The sequence below is a fragment of the Capra hircus genome, chromosome 19 (genome assembly GCF_001704415.2).
Source record: "Capra hircus breed San Clemente chromosome 19, ASM170441v1, whole genome shotgun sequence".
Classification (NCBI taxonomy): Eukaryota; Metazoa; Chordata; class Mammalia; order Artiodactyla; family Bovidae; genus Capra; species Capra hircus.
In genome coordinates, this window is record NC_030826.1 from 10,433,322 (window position 1) to 10,456,372 (window position 23,051).

Here is a 23,051-nt window from a genome sequence, read left to right on the forward strand (position 1 = left end):
CATTTCCTTCTCCAGGGGATCTTCCTGACTCAGGGATTGAAGCCGGGTCTGCATTGCCGGCGCATTCTTTACCATCTAAGCCACCAGGGTCTAACCTTACCAGCTTTAAATGTTGACATTTTCTAATTTGTTATAAAGATAGTTAATGCCAAAAAGTCTAGAAGGTAGATAAAAGGGAATGGTCAGCTTTTAGTAACTTTATTGGTAACACTCCATCTATAATATCCAGTGAGATTTGCTAAGTGTCAAGAGGTTTTAAACAGTAAAAGGAAAATCTGATTTGGTAGCCCTCCAGGTCTTCCCCAATAGACTGAAAGTCCCATTCCTGTTAGTAAAATACACAAGGGCGCCTTCACTGGCAGTCCAGCGGCTGAGACTCCATGCTTCCACTGCAGAAGGTGTGGGTCCAATCCCTGGCTGGGAACTAAGATCCCACAGGACGCACGATAACCCAAAAGGCAGAAAAAAGGAGAACACAGATTGGTTTATTCTATTGTTAAACAGTTATTAATGTGCCCCCCAAAGGTTAAGACGACCTAAGCAGGAGTTTTAGTGGCCATTTTTGAAAGCCAAGTAACATTCCACCTCTGACTGGCATGATCAAAGCTTCTCTGATAGTCCCAAACCATAGTGAATGAAGTGCTACACACAACTGCAACCTGTGAAGTGTTTAGTTCCTTTATTCTCAAAGACAACAAGAAAAGAAAGCACATGATGTTCTTCAAAATTCTAAAAGCAGTGGAGTCATTTGTGTCTCTAGTCAGGGGCTGGGGTTCCTGGCCCCTCCCTTTCCAGCAAGGCCAAGAGGTAACTTGAGGTAATGTCTTTGCCTTGAGAATGAGGGCTTGAATTGCAGCAAATAACCTACATCTATTTGCATACTGAACCAGAACTCACAAGAGGGATTATAACAAAAACCTGTTCTGGACAGCTGCTTACTCATTGCCTTTAGAGCTGTGCGGCGCTGGGACAGGCAGGTGCCAACCGTTTACTCATTCTCTTTGACCTACTAGCCTTCCACGGTTTGCTGTGTGGGTGTTGATGCTACTAAAAAAAAAAAAAAAAGTTGTTTTACATGGTCCCCGCTCTCCCCATACACCCTGGATTCATTTGAGATCTGAGATACTAGACTCTGTAGTTGGGATGCCGGCCCAAACTGTGGCCCAGAGACAGTGAGTCAGTTCTAAGTGGCTGGCTGAGTCTCGGAACAGAAATGAAACGCAACTTAGAGGCTTTGTCAGCCAAATCCACAAATGTGTGGCTTTTTGAAACATCAGACATCTGTTCTTTTTAATTTAAAATAAACCTTTTTAAAAAGCACAGAGTTACTTGGCGCCTTGTTCCTTTGTGTCAGCAGCAGTTGCTGCTGTAACTCAGTAAAGCCTCTAATCAGAGTTAGAAAATTTGGCATCTTTCAGGGCACACCTCAGAGACTAAGTGGAGCTGAATTGCTTGGGGAAGGGAAGAGATGATTTTACAGCACACGGTCTATTTGGAAATCCCCTTCTGGGGTAATCAGCCCAGGTGTTCAACCCGTTTGTTAACCATTTCCAAATGACTCAAAGGACATAAGGGAAGGCTTGGACACACTCCAGCACTGTTTCTACAGTGTTAGTATCTGTTTGCGTTGGAAACCGCATTCCTGAATTCTTGAGGGGAAGGCTCTGGCTTTTTCTGGGTATCCTTGGCTGAGAGGGACCCCTGGGCCACCTATCTAAGCTAACAGTCCCAGTCTTCTGAGTTTCCAGGGAGGAGTGTGGACAGCTTGCTTTGATGGCCTTCCACCCAGAGCCCTTTGGGAAAAACCTTGTTTATTCAAGGAGGCCTCTGCCAGCCACTTTTCTCTCCCCCCACCCCACCTAATTCCAAACGTCATTTCCCTTTGTTGCCATTTATCCCCCTTTAGGGAACAGCATGAGCAGCTTTTTCCTCCAGGCCACTCACTTGTGACTGACCCTGCCCGACAGCATTGCTTAATTGTGTCCCCGTCTGTTTCTGACGGAGGGAAAAATTGTTTTTTGTGGAGTGAGGCAGTTTGGGATTTGCAAAAAGGGATGGGTTCCGCCTTTCCCCAAAGGTGGGGAATGCCTGTTCAGATTTCTCTTGTCTTCCTCTGGCTCCTTACCAGGCAGCAAAGAACAGCTCCGGTTCACTTCTCCCAGCAGGAAGTGCTGACGCCCGATGCTCCATGTTACCAGAGAACTGTTGTCCTCGACTTCCTTTTACAACTTAAAAAGATGAAAGCCAAAAATAATGAGGGAAGGCTTTTATCTGCCTTTCGTTTCTGATGGCACTTCCTAGTGTCTTGAATCACTTTCACCTGGAAGACAGTCCTAAGCCTCTTACAGCTGCCAGACTTTCTCTACCGAACCTCACATGGTTTGGCCACACTCTTGAGACTCTTCAGGTGCCTCTTCTCCATTTGGTCCTTTGCACCAACCTCCCTTCCACTCCCATGTCCCCTCCAGAGTGTGTTCCTTGTAAACAGCCGCACACCACCAGCAATCAAGATTGGCTCCCAGGCACCTCCTCTGATGTGCCCTGTACCAGGAAGCACAGTGGATTTATGATAACTTTGATAATGATTGCTTGCTTGCTTGCTTGCTTGCTTTGTACCAGGCAGGGTTTTCAGTGTTGTTTTACGTTATTGTATTTAATCATTAAATCCTTCCAACAGCCCCATGAGGAAATGAAGGCAGAGAAGTTCAGTGATTTGCTGGAGGAAGCAAGGAAGTAGAGCAAGAATTAAACCTAGGTGTTCTGGCTGGCTCTTAGCCACTCAGTTCTGTGGAAAAGTCCAGTGCAAAAGTCCAAGTGTCTGCTTGCTTGTTTCATCTTGTGATCACAAGGTAGATGATGGGAAAAGCGAGATAGCAGAAAATCAAGACAATAGCCCCAAAGCGTTTGGTATTTAACCAGATGACCAGCCTTTGCTTTGCATAGCCCTGTACCAGCTCCACTCTTAGCCGTCCTGTGTGGGCAGGTTTCCAGAATGATGTTTGCTATGATTATGACTACAAAGCAGTCTGTACAAAGGTACACACCTTTTTTCTTTTTCGAAGCACTGTCACATCTTGAGTTTTATTTGATCTTGGTGACAACCCTATGAAATAGGGCCAGTTGTAGTATTAACCACATTGAGGGGGAAAGATTTTTTTTATCCACTTTTTTAATCTCTACTGGTTTAAGATACAGTAGAGAGGAGACAGTGTTGAAAAGGGATCTCCCTTCAAGAGCTCACAGTCTTCTTGAGGGTTATGCAAATAAGCAGGTACCTACAGATGTAGAGTAAGATGGAGGCCATAAGAGAAAAAAACTGGCAAGAGCAAGAGAATTGCTGACCAGGAAGGATCAGAAAAGGTTTCATGATGATGGGTGTGGCATTTGAATTTCCAAGTAGGGGTGGGGTGAGGGGAAAGCCCTGTGAGAGACACCAGGAAGCACAGTGAGGGGGCTGTGTTGAGGGTGAGTAGACCCAAGACCAAGAAGGCTTCAGCCTCCGTTATTCTCTGCCCAGCTTCATTTGGTTTCCTTTAAAGGACGCACATAAAATATTCATCTGTTGGCCCAAAAGTTCGTTTGGGTTTTCCCATGTGTTTTTAATGTACGGTTTGATCCATTGTTTTTAAAGGCTGTTCTTTCATTCTGGCGGGGCCGGCTTTTTGTTGCTGGGTGTGGTCTTGGTCTAGGTGCGGCAAGCGGGGGCTGCTCGTGCCAGTTGCTGTGCTCGGGCTTTGCACTGCGGTGGCTTCTTTTGTTGCAGAGCACGGCTCAGTCATCTCAGCTCATGCGCTCGGTTGCCCCATGGCACCTGGAATCTTTCCTGGTCAGGGATTGAACCTGTGCCGCCTCCACTGGCAGGCAGGTCCCAGACCACCAGGGAAGTCTGGGTTTTCCCATCATACTGTGCAAAAACCCCAAAGGGACTTTCTGGCCAACCCAGTAGTTTGTCTGTTTCCTCATCTTCACTGTCTCCTCCAACTCGACCCTAAGCACCAGAAGGGCAGACACTGTTGTGTTCTCCTTTGTATGCTCAGGGCCAAGCAGAGGGTGGGATCACACTGAGTGTTTGCTGAATGGGTATTGCAGTGGGTGAAGCATTAGCGGAGATCCAAAGCAGGCAGGAGATGCTGCCTAAGTAGAATCCAGGTAAAGAGGAAGTAAAAGGTGGAGTAAATGAAGGAGGCACCAGGGAACCCTGAGCAGACAGCAATAACCATTGGTCACTGAGCCAGGAATAAAGTAATAGGAGGATCAAGTTGGAGGGAGAGAGTCACTGCTCTGTTCTGAACATACGAAGGGAAGAAACCCATAGAATAGTGGGACCTTGTATAGGAATATATACAGTTTTCCCAACTCCCCAATTCCCAGTGAATGTGCCATCCACAGACCACTCCCTGTCAGAGAATAAACTTGACTTTTTCTGAGAATTCTCTAGAATAGGGGTCCCCAGCCTCTGGGATCTGATGCCTGATGATCTGAGAAGGACCTGATGTAATAATAATAGAAATAAAGTGCACAACAAATGTAAATGGGCTTGAATCATCCCCAAACTATCCCCACCCGCAGCCCTACCCCATCAATCTGCGGGAAAGTTGTCTTCCATGAGAACCGGTCCCTGGGGCCAAAATGCTGGCGACCGCGGGTGTAGAGTGTGGCACGTCCTCTATGCTTTGCTGCAGGTGATCCTCGAAGCCTCCCCATCGTTATGTGGCACCGTTGTGAAAGAATGGCCCTGTGACTGGATGTTGGGGCCACAGGAAACTGCTCTAAAATTCCTTCCCACAGTTGTATCCTGCTGGCTTCTCCAGTGGCTCCTCCCTCCTAGATCGGGGAGGATGGTAATTCCTGGAGAGATCGTCTGTCTTTATAAGGAGAAAAGTTTGGCAATGTGATTTCCAGTATATTTCTACCGGAGTCCAAGATTCCAGCAGTGCTCGCCTAGACAGCAGTTGCAGCCACCTAGAACCCAGATGCCATTAGTATTCCCAAGTAAGCGGGAGGGCATCCTCCCAGCCACCTCTGCCAAGCCAAGAAGTCAGAATCATGGCCTTATTACACCTTCTAGAGCGTGTGGTAAAGGCAGCTTTCCATTTGGCTGCTTCAGTGCCGGGGCTGTTTACACGTTTCAGTAAATGAGTTATGCTTATTGAAGTTGGCTTGGATAGGAGTTCAGAATCAATGACATATGACCACAGTCATACCACTCACCGGGAGCACCAGAGTCCAGGAGAGATTTACTTGTGTCATAATCCTTGGGTAGAGAAGAGGGGCACAGAACTTGAGTATTCCCCCCTCAGGAGGGTGCACAGTTTGTGAAGCCTGGGAGAATTGGGGTGTGAACATTCCTGGCTTTTGGAGGGAATCAGATGAAATGAGATACCTATCTGGTAAAAGCATGAGTGTGCAAGTGCTTCGCACCGTTTCAGAAGACAAAAAAAGGAAGCTGCAAAATAGGGCTTGTAGAAAAATGTAAGATCAAAGAAATTTGCAGATGTTGTGCATTTTCTTCTTCAAACATAAAGAGTATGTCTGAGCATAAGAGTCATCCCTGGTCTCTGCAAGGAGGAGATAAAAGATTCTTTCATACATAAATGATTTCTGACTTGATACAGCCTTTTCTCAGGCTGCTCCCAGACTTTATGTGATATATTTACTAGCCTCCCGTCCAGTGGGCAGTGTTCATTAGAATATTGTGATACAGTAGGACCCCAAAGTCTTTCATTTCTCCCTTCCTCCTCTGCCCCTGACTCAACCTGGGGTGTCCTGTCATCCCTACACCCTATTTCTGTGATGGTTCAGAATGATGAGGCCCACTACTACTTCCACCCCTTGTTGCTGCCTTCTGATTAGTTTGACTTATTCCTCTCTTCTTCAAACTATCTCCAGGTTTTAACATCTTTTTAAAAATAATTTGAGTTATTTTATGTTTATGTTGGATTTTTATAACACAGGGCCATTCTTTCACAAAGTTATAAAAATAAAAAAAAAAACATGCAAGGGAGACTTCCCTGGTGGTCTAGTGATTAAGAATCCACTTGCCAACACAGGAGACCCCGGTTCAATTCCTGGCTTGGGAAGATCCTCTGGAGAATGGATAGGCCACCCACCTCAGTATTCTTGGGCTTTTCCTGGTGGCTCAGATGGTAAACAATTCACCTGCAATGCGGGAGACCTAGGTTCAATCCCTGGGTTGGGAAGATCCCCCAGAGGAGGGCATGGCAACTCACTCTAGCATTCTTGCCTGTAGAATCCCATGGACAGGGGAGCCTGTGTGAGCTACGGTCCACAGGGTTGCAAAGAGTTGGACATGACTGAAGTGAGCATGCATATACAGGAGTTCAGGGATGGAATTTAGATTTCAGATCAGGACTTGCAAGCCAAGGCAGTTTTTCACTCTCTTAATATGGTATTTGAATTTATATTGCCTGAAGTGGCTTCTACTGATATAAGATGACTTCAGAAACAAAATATGTTCAATTCTATTTCCAGGTCCTTAGTTGCATCTAATAGCTGTGAGATCTGTTGCTAATATAGGACCTTTAATGGGTTTTATTGTAGGTCTGTAGTTTTGCAGCTTTACATCTCTTCCAGAGTTTGTTAGACATTTATATTAATCTGTTCAGTAAACAGAGAGTATCTGCATGAGCCAGGCATGGGCTGTGCAGCAAGAAATCCACCAGATGGTGAACTCCATAAGGGCAGGAGGCAGGGTTACCTCATTTTTAAAATTTCCCCATCTTTGCACAGTCTTTCCTTGCAGGTGTTCAATGGATGTTTGTTGAATTAAGCTCATATCCTGCCTCTTTCATACTGGTCACACGAGCCGAGCTTAAGCAAAGGCTTCTTTTTTTAGGAAAGGAAATTCCCACCTTTCTGCCTCCTGTCATGTTTGTCTTATTATCTTGTTCCCATGAACTCTCACCTAGTAAGGACAAGCTTTGTTCAACTCCAGTGTCTACAATTCCCAGGATTTTGCTCCTGAAATGTCTAGAGTAGCCCCGTCCAAAAGAAACATTATGCAAGCCATGTATCTAATTTGTAAGGTTTTAGTACCTGTACTTTAAAATATGAAAAGAATAAAATATAAAAAGAAACAAGTATTATACCAATTTGGATAATTTATTTAACCTATTGTGTCCAAAATATTTCCATAGTTTAAAATATTAATCCTTTACATGATTTTATTAATATCATCTTCAAAATCCAGAGTGTATTTTATATTTACTAACCACATGTGTCTAATGGCTACCTTATTGGACACCAAATGTTGGACAAAAAGATTGTGCGAAAACCTTTGAGTTTTTGCATACTTACCATGTAAATAATTAAACCCAAATAGGACGAGAGAAACCATGAAAGAGTCCGTTGTTCTGGCTCCATCATTGGCAAAGGAAATAAATTCAAGCACGACAGAATTATTTGCTAAGTGACATGTAGTTCGGCTTGTTGTTTCTTTTTGTACTGTTCTGTTTCTTCTTTCGGCTGCACCACTGTGGCTTCCTGGTCCTTAATCCTCTGGCCAGGGCTTGAACCCGGGCCCTTTGCCTGTAAAGGTACAGAGTCCTAACCGCTGGACCATCAGGGAATTCCCTATGCTATTTGTGTAAGTTATTCTTAGATTTTTTTTTTAATCATTGGTAAAATCCATACCTCAAGAACCATTGAGTCTTTCTTTTTAATACTTATAAACTATTAGCAGTTCTTTGGCATCATCATCGTCAGTTCTCTGACCTTCCTTTTCATTTCTTTCTTGCATCACTTGCTCCCTAGTGCCTAAATGATTAGGCTTTTCTATCTTTCCCCTCTTCTCCCTTGAAGCCCTATCTTCTCCAACACTGACCTGACACTGTGTTCTCTAGAAACTTAAAATATTTACATTGTTTTTCTTAACATTCCTGCTAGTGGGAAATGGGATTTCATTTACTAATAAGGCTGACATTGCGTCCTCTGACATTTCAGAGTGTAGGAATAAGAAATTATCTAGTTTAAAATATAAAGCCAGATTTTTTTATGCTCACATTCCGAAAACTCATAGGAAACAATGTGATTGATACAGATGAGCAAATATCTCTTAAATAACTCCTATTATTTGCCAAAAATGACAAGTTGGTGGACAAAGCCATATTTGGGGGGTAGGTGGAACTACAAGAAAGGGTTCGCTGCCAAACCCTGGGCTCATGGGGAGAGAACAGCAGGATGGGAACATGTGGGGCATGTTTTAAGACGAAATTTGGACAGGAATGCAAGTGTGATAAACATGGTGGTCAGGAGAAGAATCACTGGTATGCCCACCGCGGAGCAGAGTGCAGCGCCAGTGAGGAGACGTTCCAGACAAACTGGAAGTCTAGACCAGAGGCCCCAGTTCGTTGTTCTTTACCTTCTACATCTTCCCTGTTTAAAAAAGAAATTGAATGCGGACATGGGAAAGATGTTCGTGCGCTGTGTCCTCAGTTGCTTGGTCATGTCTGACTCTTTGTGACCCCGTGGACTGTAGCCCACCAGGGATTCTCCAGGCAAAAATACTGGAGTGGGTTTCCATTTCCTCCTCCAGGGGATCTTCCCAACCCAGGGATCAGACCCGTGTCTCCCTCATGTCCTGCACTGGTGGATTCTTTACCCCTGAGACACCTGGGAAGCCCTGGGCAAAATAGTAATCAATAATTAGGAAGCGAGAATTGTAGCTCCAGATATGGAAAGAAACTTAACTACCTTGTAAGCTTCTTCATTTAGACTTCATGGTATTGGTCCACATATCCTTAACATTTGTTCAGTGCCTGGCACTGAATGGATACTGGTTGGATGAATGAATGGACTGAGAATGAACTGTGGGCACACTTCTGAGTTCTGAGGGACAGGTTAAAGAAGAAAGGTGTTGCTGGTTGACTGAATAATATTGGTGAGGGGTTGTGGGGGAATCCTCAAAGCTGGAAGCAAGAGAGAATGAATGGGAAGAAACAGGTTCTACTGCTCAAAGAGTTCTTAAGAAAAGCACAAATGGAGAAGAGTGGAAAGGCTTGATTAAAATAAGTAGGCTTGGCTTTACACTGTACTCACTGCCTGCAGGGGTACATCCTGGCTCTATGGGGTAAGCCTGAGTGACACAGTGAATCAGTTACTCAGTAATCTAGGAAATTACACGTTCAGGGACTTCTCTGGTGGTCCGGTGACTGCAGCTTGTCACTCCCCAGTGCAGGAGGCCCAGGTTCTATTCCTGATCAGGGAACTAGATCCCGCATGCCGTGACTAAAATTCTACAAGCCACAACAAAGATTGAAGATCCCGAGCAGCAGAGCTAAGATCCAGTTCAGCCAGATGAATAAATATTTCTTAAAAAAAGAATTTCCGTATTTGAAGCTTTTGGATGTCTCTGCCCAGGAAGTTATGATTCTATACTTGTCTTAGCTGGTTGGTCATTTTGCTGTTGTTTAGTCGCTAAGCGGTGTCTGACTCTTGCGACGCCATGGACTGTGGCCCTCCAGGCTCCTGTGTCCATGGGATTTGCCAGGCAAGAATCCTGGAGTGCGTTGCCATGCGCTGCTCCAGGCCTTTCTAATACCAGCTGTTGTTTTGAAGCTCTGGCATCAACTCTTTGGTGTTCATTTTTAAGTTATCACAACTCTACTAGCAAAAACTTTACATTATTCAAACTAGGTAAGAAAAAAATTTTTTCATGTAAACATTTACAATAATTTCACACATTTAGGTACCACATCTACCAAATAATGCAGTTGTGCATTAAAGAATAATGTACATAAAAAAGGTTCAACTCACATAAATGAATCGGAGACGGCAATGGCACCCCACTCCAGTACTCTTGCCTGGAAAATCCCATGGACGGAGGAGCCTGGTGGGCTGCAGTCCATGGGGTCGCTAGGAGTCGGACATGACTGAGCGACTTCACTTTCACTTTTCACTTTCCTGCATTGGAAGAGGAAATGGCAACCCACTCCAGTGTTCTTGCCTGGAGAATCCCAGGGACGGGGGAACCTGGTGGGCTGCCGTCTATGGGGTCGCACAGAGTTGGACACGACTGAAGTGACTTAGCAGCAGCAGCAGCTGCACATGAATGAGTGAACCCAGGGCTCTAATTGGAGTTTACTTCGAACAGTCACCTGCCATTGATTCCATCGGTTGGCAAGTTAGAAATACTTTTGTTCCCACTGGTACTTTATGCATTCTTTTCTCAAATATAAAACGATTTCAACTTATGGCTTTCTTTAAGCTTAACTTGGCAAAGTTCCTCAGAACCAGCTTACCCCTAGTGAGGTAATTCAGTTACAGAGCTTCATTAAGGCTGGTTTGGTTTGGGAAACTGTTTCAGTGTTTGGGATCTCTGCAATGCTAAATTATTACTTTTAACTTTATCTTGTAAAAATTATGATCTAATTATTTTTAAGTACTCTCGGTTAACAAAATACAGCAGTGGGTGTGCCTTTTAGCAGATGAAGAGACCACTTTTTACATTCCTTAGAAATAAGATATGGCTCAGTATTTTAAATCATAGCAACAGTTGATAAGAAAAACACAAAAAAGTAATCATTTCCATATGGAAAGAGAAGGAAGAAACCAGTGAATCTGTGAACTGTCATTTTTCCATATAAAAATAAGTCACCACTGGTAGACCTGGCAGAAAGGGCAAGTGTTCCTATTTGTTTCCCATTTTATATTTGTTAACCACATTTCATGTGATGCGTTTTATTGAAATACACCATTCTCCTCAAACTCAGCTGCCAATTTCCAAATGTGTTTTGTCCTAAATGAGACCAACATCTATAGGTGTCAAGTTCATCTAGCACAGTATTTCCTTGTAGCTCAGATGGTTAAGAATCTGCCTGCAATCAGGGAACCCGGGTTTGATCCCTGGGTTGGGAAGGTCCCCTGGAGAAGGAAATGGCAACCCACTCCAGTATTCTTGCTTGGAGAATCCCATGGACGGAGGAGCCTGGAGGGCCACAGTCTGTGGGGTCTCAAAGAGTTGGACACAACTGAGCAATTAGCAATAGTAATATATTAGTATTTCCTTGGTGATAATTTTATCAACCTAGTGACAGTTTGGTGAAAGCTCTCACCCCTTTTACTGAAAAGAATACACCTTGAAGTGTATTACCTTATAATTACCTTCTTCCACACCAGCTAAATACCTATCAGTAATTTAAAAACACTATTTGAAAAAAAAAAAAAAAACACTATTTGAGCAAAATCAATTTCTACTCTGAAATTCTAAGATGTAAAAGAAAGACAATTTTCTGATGCCCAATTTAAGAAAAGCAGACAAAGTAAACACTTGCTTATTTACTTTTTGCACTTAAGCATGATATACATTCATTAACAAAATCCTGACATTTATTTTTAAACAGCTGCTTACAGTGGAAAATCTTACCCTGTTATAGAACATATTCAAAAAGAGATGTTCACATCATAGCATTTGACAACAGCTCCCTCTTGTGGTCCAAAACATTCACTTCAAAGTTGAATATATTTAAATATAGAACTGCAATTTCTTAACTTAAAATTGTGCTATGAAAGTTTAGCTCATATTTACTCAATGCTTTTTGGAATAGAGAGGGAAGTTTCCTTTTCTGATAGTTTCAAAGTTGTAACATCTCAGCCAAGTGTTCCCAAAGTTCTTTAAAGAGGCACCAATTTTTTTTTCTTACAAAGGAAAATACCACGTAGATGTTTTCATTGAAAACAGGAAAGGTTTTCCTCCTTCTCTGAGGCTATAGCATGAAGAAGGAACCAGCATTCGACTCTGTAGCATCAGCAGACTGGAATTTTAAAACCTTAGAAAGCAGTACTGCAAGTATTTTAGTCCAAAATTGACTTAAGGTAATTTTTCCTCTTGGTTCAAAATCAGAGGTTGCAGTAACTAGCGATAACCTGTTCTAACAACGTGAAACTGTCCAAAAAATCCTCTTCTTCAATTCCAAATTTTGTGTACTGATGAAGGTAGGCTCTGGTGAAAGAAACAGAAAATACGAAATAAAAACCTCAGGCAACTGAATAATTCAGAATCAAATAATAGCAACATCTGAACATGGCAAACTCTCTTAAAAGTCTTCTCTTTGCTTCTATGTTTACTCCAAAAGTTAGCAAGCTTTCAAAGTTTATTTCAAGCTCTGTCAATTCAAGACAGTGACAATAAAAGGCACATTGGAGGGGAACTCCCTGGTGGTCCAGTGGTTAGGGGACCTTCCCAGGTGACTCAATGGTAAAGAGTCCGCCGGTCAATGCAGGAGACGCAAGAGGCATGAGTTAGATCCCTAGGTTGGGAACATCCCCTGGAGGAGGAAATAGCAACCTGCTCCAGTATTCTTGTCAGGAAAATCCCATGGACAGAGGAGCCTGGTGGGCTACAGTCCCTGGGGTCATGAAGAACTGGACAGGACTGAGCGTGGATGCACGCCTGCCGATGGTTAGGACTCGGAGCTTTCACAGGGTTTCATCCCTGGCTGGGGAACTATTATTAAGAAACCAGCAAGCTGCCAGGCGTGGCCAAAAAAAAAAAAAAGCACACAGGGAAAAAAAAAGTGTGTTCAGATTTGGCTGTCTACCCAGCACATATTCAACACCCCAGAGGAGATGACTGGGTTCAGTATAAACTCTTGAGAAGTGCCTGGGAAGTCTTATCTAAGGTGTGAAACTGCAGAAACACACAGGTCCGGTTCTAGGAATGAAATGAAGCCTCCCGAGTGTTTTTCAGACAACACTTAACTTGCACTTAAGCCAGATGATCCTGTTAATAGCCCCAGCCCCTCAAAATGTTCTGTAGAAGGAGAAATCACATTAGAATATCAAGGGCGGACATGAATTCAATTAGTGAAAACAGCTGCTAGCATTTAATGGCAGTGGGACGGGAACTAGGCCAGAACTAAACAGAAAGCGCACAGTCCTGAGGAGGGGGGTTCAGGGAATGGCCAGGTACAGGAGGGGAGACCCCTGGGAATCCTGGCTAATCCAAGCACAGGCTTATCCAGTCATCTAGGAGTTCTGCTGCCACATTAAGTAACTGTGGCAGAGGGCAGGGAGCCCGCTAACGCAATTCTTCACATCAGGCAGACATTTCATAGTATCAGGTGGAGCTGAACTTGCTATATCCTTCTCACTGAGCAAATCAGGATCTCGTCCATTCTCAAGGATCTAATTTTGGAAAATTACTATGGAACAGTTCTTGAGCATTTACTAGTCAGGCACCGGCCTAGGTGTTTTTCCACATTATTATCTCATTTTAACCTTCACCACACATATCCTCTCTTTTGGATCCATCATACAGGAAAGGAAGCCAGAAGTAACGTGTTCAAAGTTTCATACCTACAAAGTGCTCACTCCATGGCAGTCTGAATGTGTTCCCCCCAAATTTACACGGTGAAACCCTAACTCTCAAGGTCCTGATATCAGGAGGTAAGGCCTTCGGGACTGAGATTCTCACCACAGTGGAGCCCTCGTGAGTGCGGTGACAGGCCCACGAGAGCTCCTTCGCCTCTGCCGCCAGCTCAGGACACAGCAAGAAGACGCCGTCTGCAAACCACGAAGTGAGCCTTCACTGGACGTCGCATCTGCTGGGACCTTACTCTTGGAATTCCCGGCCTTCAGAAATAAACTTCTGTGGTTTATAAGCCACCCACTTTATGCTATTTTTGTTATAGCAGCCCAAACAGACTAAGACACTCCAGAACCTGCCTAGCAGTTATCTGCCTCAGGTTAGGAAAGGTTTGTAGATTTCTTTTGTGCTTACCTTGAAGCAAACATATTCCATGCTTTGCCCACAATCCTATCAAGTGGTTTTACTAAGGACTGGCTATTGCTGACCAAGGCTGCAGACTTCTCATATTTCCTAAAGGCTCGCTGGGTTTTCCACACATTGAAAGCGTGCACAGGCTCTAACCAGGAAGTATAGAGAGCTGGATCTTTAAATGCTCCTAGAGTAAAACAACAAGCCATTGTTTATATCACAAATCATTAATTTTGGCAACAAATTAATAAACACTTTCTTTTCCATTTCACCAGAAGTCTTTTGTATTGCCTTTTTAAAACTAGCTTTATATTGCTTTTGGATAAATGATCCATGTTCATCATTATTAAAAAAATTCACACCATTCAGAGAAGTATTAAGAAGAAAATTTAAGTCAACTCAACAGTTGAAATGTCACCACCCAGAAATAATGACTATGAACAGTCTGCTGACCCTCTCTTATATTGGAATTTTACACGCATGCTCTTATGTGATTTGTATTTTCCATCCACCAATACGTTGTGAACCTCTTTTCCATGTCAATAAATATCACCCATATTTTTAAAAGCTTCTATGAACATATCATTTACTTAACACATTTCCTACTGCTGGGCGTTTTGTTGTTCCCACATTTCTATCAGTGTGAAAGATACTGCAATGAATATCTTTGAAAGAACACCTCTATGTACCTGCATCATTTCCTGTGGGCAAATTTTTAAAAGTTAGATTACTTTACATGTCCTTTTATTAATTCTCTTATTTTAAAATCTAAAATGAAGAATAGGAAGAAAGTACCGCATCTGATCGACTTGATATGATCTCTTCTTAATTATTACTACTCTTTTATTTAAGGGTGTTACAGGGGCTTTCCTCATGGCTCAGTGGTAAAGACTCTGCCTCTCAGTGGAGGAGACGTAGGAGACACCGGTTGGATCCCTGGGTTGGGAAGATCCCCTGGAGAAGGGAATGGCAACCCACTCCAACATTCTTGCCTGGGACATCCCAGGGACAGAGGAGCCTGGTGGGCTACAGTCTATGGGATCTCAAAAAGTCGGACACAACTGGGGGACTAAACAACACAGGGACGAGACTGACTCTCTTTATGTCACAGCTGCCACCGTGCCGCACCAAGCCACACTCAGCCGTGTCTGACTCAGTCGAAGGGGCATAAACACAAGTGTGGGGTGTGACCTGTGCAGGACCAGGCCTGCCCTGCTTCGCTTATGCCTACGTGATCTGATGGCTGAAGCGCTAACAATGTCTCTGACTAAGCCTGAAGCCACAGGTGAGGATGACAGAGCAACCAGACTCAGGAAGAAAGAATTAAAACTTGTCTCTTGTTTGCACCACTTCCATTTTGGTGTCTGGTCACATACCGGTACAGGGGTTGCATTTTGCTACTAAAACAGAGTTTTTCTTTTCCCTTTCTTTAAAAGAATGAATTTGGGGGGTTGGCACTGACATATAACTGCTGAGAACTACTGTAGCACAGAGAACTCTCCTCGGTGCTCTGTGGTGACCCAAATGGGAAGGAAATCCAAAAAGGGGGTATGCATGTATAGCTGATTCACTTTCCTGTACACCTGAAACTAACACAACATTGTAAAGAAACTATACTCAAATAAAAATTAATTTTAAAAAAATTCCAAGAGATACAGGATAAAAAAAAAAAGAGAATAAATTTGCGGCGGGGGGGGGGGGGGGGGGGGAGTTCCTGGTGGTTCAGTGGTTAGGGCTGTGAGCTCTCACTGCTAAGGGTGTGGGTTTGATCCATAGCCAGGGAACTCAAGATCCCATAAGGCACATGATGAGGCCATCTGTACCATGAACATCGGCAAAATGTGCATCTTAATTTTCACCTTAACGTTGCTCACCCACATCCGCACTGTGCACGTCTTTCCCACGAAGGATGACCAAGTTAGCAATGGAAGTGTTAAAATGAATCTCTCTGTTGACAGACATTTTACCAAGAGGAGGAAGTCCTAATAAAGGTGGCCGAACCTGCCAATCAATACCTACCAAAAGAAAAAAAAAAGAGAGATTTTACAAATGGCCTTGAACAAGAACAGACAAATGTAAGATGATATATGTATTTTATTGAAATTTCCATTTGATAAGTACAAGTTGGGGGGGTGGCATTCTGCTAAAAAGTTAAACATTCTTATCTGGTTGACCTAAGGTGATTCAAACTATTCAATTCTGACGCAGGCATGAAATAATTCTTCACTGAATATTAAAGGATGGCAGTAGGCACAAAGGATGGAATTCTACACTGCAATAAAAAGAAACTGACTATGGATATGCAAAAAGACACGGACAGATCTCAGAGGCAGGAAGCAAGTTTGACTGAAAAGGTTACATACTGTGAGTCCATTTATAGGACTTTCCTGGGCTCCAAAATCACTGCAGATGATGACTGCAGCCATGAAATTAAAAGACTCTTGCTTCTTGGAAGAAAAGCTATGACCAACCTAGACAGCATATTAAAAAGCAGAAACATCACTTTGCCGACAAAGGTCCATATACTCTTAAGCTATGGTTTTTCCTTAGTCATGTATGGATGTGAGAGTTGGACTATAAAGAAAGCTGAGCGCCAAAGAATTGATGCTTTTGAACTGTGGTGCTGGAGAAGACTCTTGAGAGTCCCTTGGACTGCAAGGAGATTCAACCAGTCCATCCTAAAGGAAATCAGTCCTAAATATTCACTGGAAGGACTGATGCTGAAGCTGAAACTCCAATACTTTGGCCACCTGATGCAACGAACTGACTCATTGGAAAAGACCCTGATGCTGGGAAAGATTGAAGGCAGGAAGAGAAGGGGACGACAGAGGATGAGATGGTTGGATGGCATACTGACTCGATGGACATGAGTTTGAGTAAGCTCCGGGAGTTGGTGATGGACAGGGAAGCCTGGCGTGCTGCAATCCATGGGGTCGCAGAGTCAGACACGACTGAGAGACTGAACTGAACTAATAGGACCATCTAGAAAAGGCAAAATCATAGGAATAAAATTCAGATCAATAGTCACTAGGGGCTTGGGGTGGAGAAAAGAGACTGTCTACAAAGGGGTGTGAGGAGACTTTTTGGAGCATGGAAATACTGTCTCAACTGTGGTGGTGGTTACATGGTAGTAAGTGTGTCAAAACTCATGGAACTATCCACCTAGAAAGAGTGAACTTCATTCTACATGTCTCTGTGAATAAACAAGCAAAATAGATACAAAAATGTTAAGGGATGTAGAAACACCAAGCAAAAATAGGGTTGAAAATTGACTAGTCAAAGGGAAATATTAGGAAAATACTCTTAAATTATACATAAGATAGGGGAAATTTTCAGTGTGCAATAACAGTTTGATTTTCAGCAAAAGAAATTTCAGAACAAATAAAAAAATACTGGCATACTGAAATCATTGATAATAATAAGACAAACAGGCCAACTTAAAAATCTGGAGAGATGTTTGAACAAACATTTCACCAAAGAAGATAAACAAATAGCTAATAACCACATGAAAAGATGCTCAACATCACTGTCATTAGGAAAATGCAAATTGAAACCACAAGGAGACACAACTTCACAGATCTAGTATGGCTAAGTCATTAGCTCTTAAACTGGCTTTGCAACCATGTGAGGCACATCTCCCTTTGACTCCTGCTCAAGGAATGTTGCTAAACTTGTCTGTTTATCATGCCGACTGCCTCTTTCCTATCCTAGCAGGAAACTAAAGGTTTGCTTTCTGGAGAGGACAGGATTGAGTGTCTCTAGTCTGAAGAACGCTAGGCAGAGCTAAGGGCACGGTGCACACCAAAACTAGAGAGATCAGGTGTAAAAAGAAAACAAAAAGAGAGATCAACGGAAGTCCAGGATAACCATGGGCCCCTACCCCCCAAGACCACTAGGGCTTTGTCTAAACCCTCTGGACAGAATATCTAACACAGCAGACAGGCAAACAGAATATCCAGCATGACAGACATACACGGGCTAGAGGGGGCAAAAAACACTAGACTGAAGCAGGTCAGAAGGCTCTGGCGAAGGTTTCTCTAGGAAGATGAAACTGATAGAATACTTGAATACAGGCAGACCTTGGAGATTTTGCATGCTTGGTTCCAACCACCACAATAAAGTCAATTATCCCAAATTAAAAGACACTTGCTCCTTGGAAGATAAACTACGGCGAACTAGACAGTGTATTAAAAAGCAGAGACATTACTTTGCCGACAAAGGTCCATATAGTCTAAGCTATCGTTTGTCCAGCAGTCATGTATGAATGTGACATTTGGACCATAAAGAAGACTGAGCGCCAAAGAACTGATGCTTTTGAACTGTGATGTCGGAGAAGACTGTTGAGAGTCCCCTGGAGACTTCTCCCCTGCAAGAAGATCAAACCAGTCAATCCTAAAGGAAATCAGTCCTGACTATTCATTGGAAGGACTGATGCTGAAGCTGAAGTTCTAATACTTTGGCCACCTGCTGCGAAGAACTGACTCTTTGGAAAAGACCCTGATGCTGGGAAAGATTGAAGGCAGGAGGAGAAGGGGACGATAGAGGATGAGATGGTTGGATGGTATCACCAACTCAATGGACATGAATTTGAGCAAGCTCTGGGAGATGGTGAAGGACAGGAGAGCCTGGTGTGCTACAGTCCATGGGGTCGAAAGTGTCAGACACGACTGGGAGACTGAACAACAATCCCAACAAAGCATGTCACACAAATATTTTTTCATTTCCCAGAGCATATAAAAGTTACATTTACACTATACTGTAATCTATCAATTCTGCAATAGCACTGTGTCTAAAAAAACAGCATGCTGACCTTAATTGAAAAATGCTTTATTAGTGCTAAAAAATGCTAACCATCATCTGAACTTTCAAGATATAATCCTTTTTTAACTTGAAAGTTGTTTTGCAATAGTAACGTCAAAGGGACTGTCCTGGTGGTCCCATGGTTGAGAGTCCACCTGCTGATCCTCGGTCCGGAAGGATCCCACATGCTGCAAGGTAGCTAAGCCTGTGAGCTGCAACTCCTGAGCCCACACTGCAGAGCCCGTGCTCCGCAACAAGAGGAGACACCACAATGAGAAACCCGGGCACCGCAACTAGGGAGTAGCCTCTGGCGCCACAACTAGAGAAAGCCTGTGCGCAGTAGCACAGGTCCAACACAGCCAAAATAAAGAAATAGTTGTTTAAAAAAAAAAACACACACGATGACATTAAAAAATATAGTAACATCAAAGATTACACATCACCATAACAAACATAATAATAAGAAAAAGGGGTGAAATAGTGTGAGAATGGCCAAAACGTGCCACAGAGACGTGTAGTGAGCGAACGCTGCTAGAAAAATGGTGCCAACGAATTTGCTAGATGAAGGGTGGCCACAAACCTTCAATCTGTCAAAGAACACAATATCTGCAAAGTGCAATAAAACACGGTATGCCTGGTATCAGGAAAAAAAAAAATTCAGACAAGTAGTGAAACAAGGCTGAATAATTGACAGGTACATAGAAAAACTAAGCAAACAAGAAAACAAGGCAATCATTAACTCCAAAGAAAACAAAAAAAATTATACAGGAAGGGAAAAGTAATCATAGGATGCTCTGCTGCTCAGCTGTGAATAGCATTTACTTGATCATGATAGTATAAAACTGAGTATCGCTTTAACCCAATGACGACACTTACGACCGTATCAGAAGGATGAGGAGACAGAGGGTATTTCAGGGCTTAGGGTCCAGAGTTAGAAAAAAGCTAAATCCTAACCCTCCATGGTGGGAAGCAAATAGGTAATAAATAAATGAAAAGTCTATAAATGGCAATAAATAGATAATAACAAACAACAAGAGAGTTTTGGGAGACAGTTACCTTTAACAAGGAGACAACAGAAGAAGGTTATGGACTAAGAATTTTTAACAACCAGCTTCACAGAATTAATTCACTATTTAGGTACATATAAAGTTACGGCGTATATGGCAGAAAACTATGCAGCTACTGAAAAGAACAAGGCATGTCTAAATGAATGAATTGGAATAAAGGCTAGAGACTACTACATTGAAAAAAGCAGAACAAAAAAATTACATAGTGAAGGCTATGGTTTTTCCAGTGGCCATGTATGGATGTGAGAGCTGGACTATAAATGAGATGTCTGGATGGCATCACCGACTTGATGCACATGAGCTAGGGTGAACTCCGGGAGTTGGTGATGGACGGGGAGGCCTGGCGTGCTGCGATTCATGGGGTTGCAAAGAGCTGGACACAACTGAGCGACTGAACTGAACTGAATATGTTAGTTTTTTTTTTTTAAGTGTGTTTATATATATATGCCCTTAGAACTCCAACTCTCATGTGAATATATTAATGCAAACTAGCAGAAAGGAAATAGATGGGGAAACAGTAGAAACAGTGGCCAACTTTACTTTCTGGGGCTCCAAAATCACTGCAGATGCTGACTGCAACCATGAAATTAAAAGACACTTACTCCTTGGAAGGAAAGTTATGACCAACCTAAATAGCATATTAAAAAGCAGAGACATTACTTTGCCAACAAAGGTCCGTCTAGTCAAGGCTATGGTTTTTCCAGTAGTCATGTATGGATGTGAGAGTTGGACTGTGAAGAAGGCTGAGTGCCGAAGAATTGATGCGTTTGAACTGTGGTTTTGGAGAAGACTCTTGAGAGTCCCTTGGACTGCAAGAAGATCCAACCAGTCCATTCTAAAGGAGATCAGTCCTGGGTGTTCATTGGAAGGAATGATGCTAAAGCTGAAACTCCAATACTTTGGCCACCTCATGTGAAGAGTTGACTCATTGGAAAAGACCCTGATGCTGGGAGGGACTGGGGGCAGGAGGAGAAGGGGACGACAGAGGATGAGATGGCTGGATGGCATCACCAACTCGATGGACATGAGTCTGAGTGAACTCCGGGAGTTGGTGATGGACAGGGAGGCCTGGTGTGCTTCGATTCAAGGGGTTGCAAAGTTGGACATGGCTGAGCGACTGAACTGAATAAAATTTTTAAATAAGTAAAACTTAAAAGTAAGTAAAACTGTGATTTAGCTTGGTTCAGAGGGCCAAGCCAAAAGCTGTGGAAAATTCTTCCCAGGCCTTAACGGTTTAATCGAGAAACTGCCAGCATGTACCCTGCTGATCCTTATGGACCAATGACGCCTGTGTTCCTTCCACGTCCCTCTTTTGGAAAAGCAGTGTCTACCAGTTATCCTCCACCTGTTCCAGCATGGTCTGTAGGGAGTGGGGCGTGCTTAGAGAGCGATACGCAGGAAATCTCACCCGAGAGACATAAATCCACACCTGGACCTGCTTTTAGACGACAAGATTCTGAATGTCAGGCTGATGGGCTAAAGGAATGTGCTAGTAGGCTGCCGTGCTAACTTTGGAGGGCCTGGGACGGGTTAAGTACATTCTGCAAGTGGGGGGACGCGATGTGTGAGGTGACAGAGGGCAGAGGGCGGCAGCCAGCTTCCAACATCAACTCCTGTGCTCCTCGCCCCTGGTGCTCAGGCTCTCACGTGGTCTTCTCCCCATGGGAAGGGGCTGACCTTAATAACCAAAAGGATGATGTGAAGTGATGGCATGTGACTTCCAAAGCTAGGTCATAGGAGATACTAACTGCTGCCTTGCTCTTTCCTGGGCATCCTTCCTGTTCTGAGGACATGGAGAAAGATACATTGCTGAAGGCGATACTGATGGGGTCGATCTTCACACAGAGCATTCCGATAACGCATGAGGAGCTTTAAAACTATATCCTTCAACCTGGGTAGTGACATAAATACATTTATTCGTACATTTACGTTGGCCACCTGATGTGAAGAGCTGACTCACTGGAAAAGACCCTGATGCTGGGAAAGATTGAAGGCGGGAGGAGAAAGGGACGACAGAGGATGAGATGGCCGGATGGCATCCCCGACTCAACGGACCTGAGTTTGAGCAAAGTCCAGAAGATGCTCAAACATCTGGCGTTGGGCAGTCCATGGGGTTGCAAATTGTCAGACAAAACTGAGTGGCTGAACAACAAAAAGCTATAGGAAAACGTTTAAAGGTTCAAAATTCATATCTATAACTGAAAAAATGTTGATACTCTAAATTCCCATATGGAAAAATGACTAAACAAACAGTGGTTTATTGACCTGAAAGGGCCCAGAGTCCCAAGTCATAAGCTACCCTGAGGTACACTGTGTTCCTTGATAACAGATATTGCCAGAAAAACAGGTCCTGTGGCCAAAAAGTTTCTGAAGCATTACTTAAGATGTGAACTTTCCACTTATCTCCAAACCTCAGGCACTATGATCTAAAATCCATAAGGTATTACAAGTAAATGTAGAGGAAATCCACTTTCATAGTACTGAAACCTAACTGATTGTAATCTGTGATAAAATATCTGCTCCCAAAATTGTACACAGTAGTAACTTCCAGTAAAACATGAGACTGAACATACTGGTTTACTCCTCAAATCTCACTAACAACACGAATTTTTTTTTAAAGGCACGAAAAAAATGGAAAGAAGATAGTGGTGACAGAATTTTCGAAACTGGAAAGCAAATGAACCAGTGGTTACTGACGCACCAAAAACTGAGACTCCTACCCACGGTGAAGGTCCTAGAAGCTTACCAAGCGCTTCTAGAAAAGGAAGAGATGGGAGGATTAGTTAAAAACCTGTATGAGAAGCAGTGAGAGCTCCAGACCCTTCCCCAGCCCCTGCAGTAGGTGGGCTGCCCCCCCACCCCCATCTTGAAAGGGGGTTTCTACTCAGTAAAGGCTAAACCTCTGAAAAGAATAAACACCCCAGACAAAGATCTCTGCACTCATAAAGTTTACAGTGTCATGAGATAAAAGATCCACACTAAGGAATTCCAGAATGCTAGACACAAAGAGAAAATCCTAAAAGATATGAGAGAGAATGAAACAGGATTAGAAATCATACTGAAGTGGGACTGCTCAGCTGTAACACTGGAAGCTGGAAGATTATAGAGCAAGCTTTCAAGACACTGAGTAAAAATGATTCCTAGCCTCAAATCCTATACCTGGCTGAATCATCAATCAAAAAAAAAAAAAAAAAAGCAGGATAATGACATCTGCAGCCTGAAAATGTGTACCTTCCCTGTACAATTTCTCACAAAGCTCCTGGAGGGCAATGTCCAGATGAGGGAATAAGCGTAGAAAGAGGAAGATTTGGAATCCAGGAACCGGGCTAGAATACAGGAGGCAGAGAGGCCAGTGCGTCTGCTTCTCACGCCTGCAGAGTGACCACTGCAGCCTGAAGGGTGACGGCCTCTGGAAGGGACATCTTTAAGAAGGCAATGGGAGTAATAAC

At 43.3% G+C, this 23,051-nt stretch overlaps 1 protein-coding gene and 1 long non-coding RNA gene across 7 annotated transcripts in view; one reads left to right on the forward strand and one right to left on the reverse strand.

The window, feature by feature from the left end:
• On the forward strand, positions 1 to 13,623 carry LOC108638243. The gene is made up of 2 exons (XR_001919667.1): positions 1 to 2,849; positions 13,277 to 13,623. It is a non-coding gene; the product is annotated as an uncharacterized LOC108638243 (long non-coding RNA).
• The window catches only part of TUBD1 (tubulin delta 1), a 23,572-nt gene continuing 11,785 nt past the window's right edge, over positions 11,265 to 23,051 (reverse strand). For 5 of the 6 annotated variants that reach the window (XM_018064143.1, XM_005693131.3, XM_005693129.3 and 2 more), the window contains 3 exons: positions 15,610 to 15,750; positions 13,739 to 13,922; positions 11,265 to 11,959 (listed from right to left, as the gene is read on the reverse strand). In XM_018064143.1, the coding sequence (XP_017919632.1) occupies positions 11,857 to 11,959; positions 13,739 to 13,922; positions 15,610 to 15,750 (428 nt within the window). In that variant the 3' untranslated portion in view covers positions 11,265 to 11,856. Of the gene's footprint in view, positions 11,960 to 13,738; positions 13,923 to 15,594; positions 15,751 to 23,051 lie in introns of those variants that run through there. The other variant, XM_013971839.2, reaches the window with a different exon arrangement.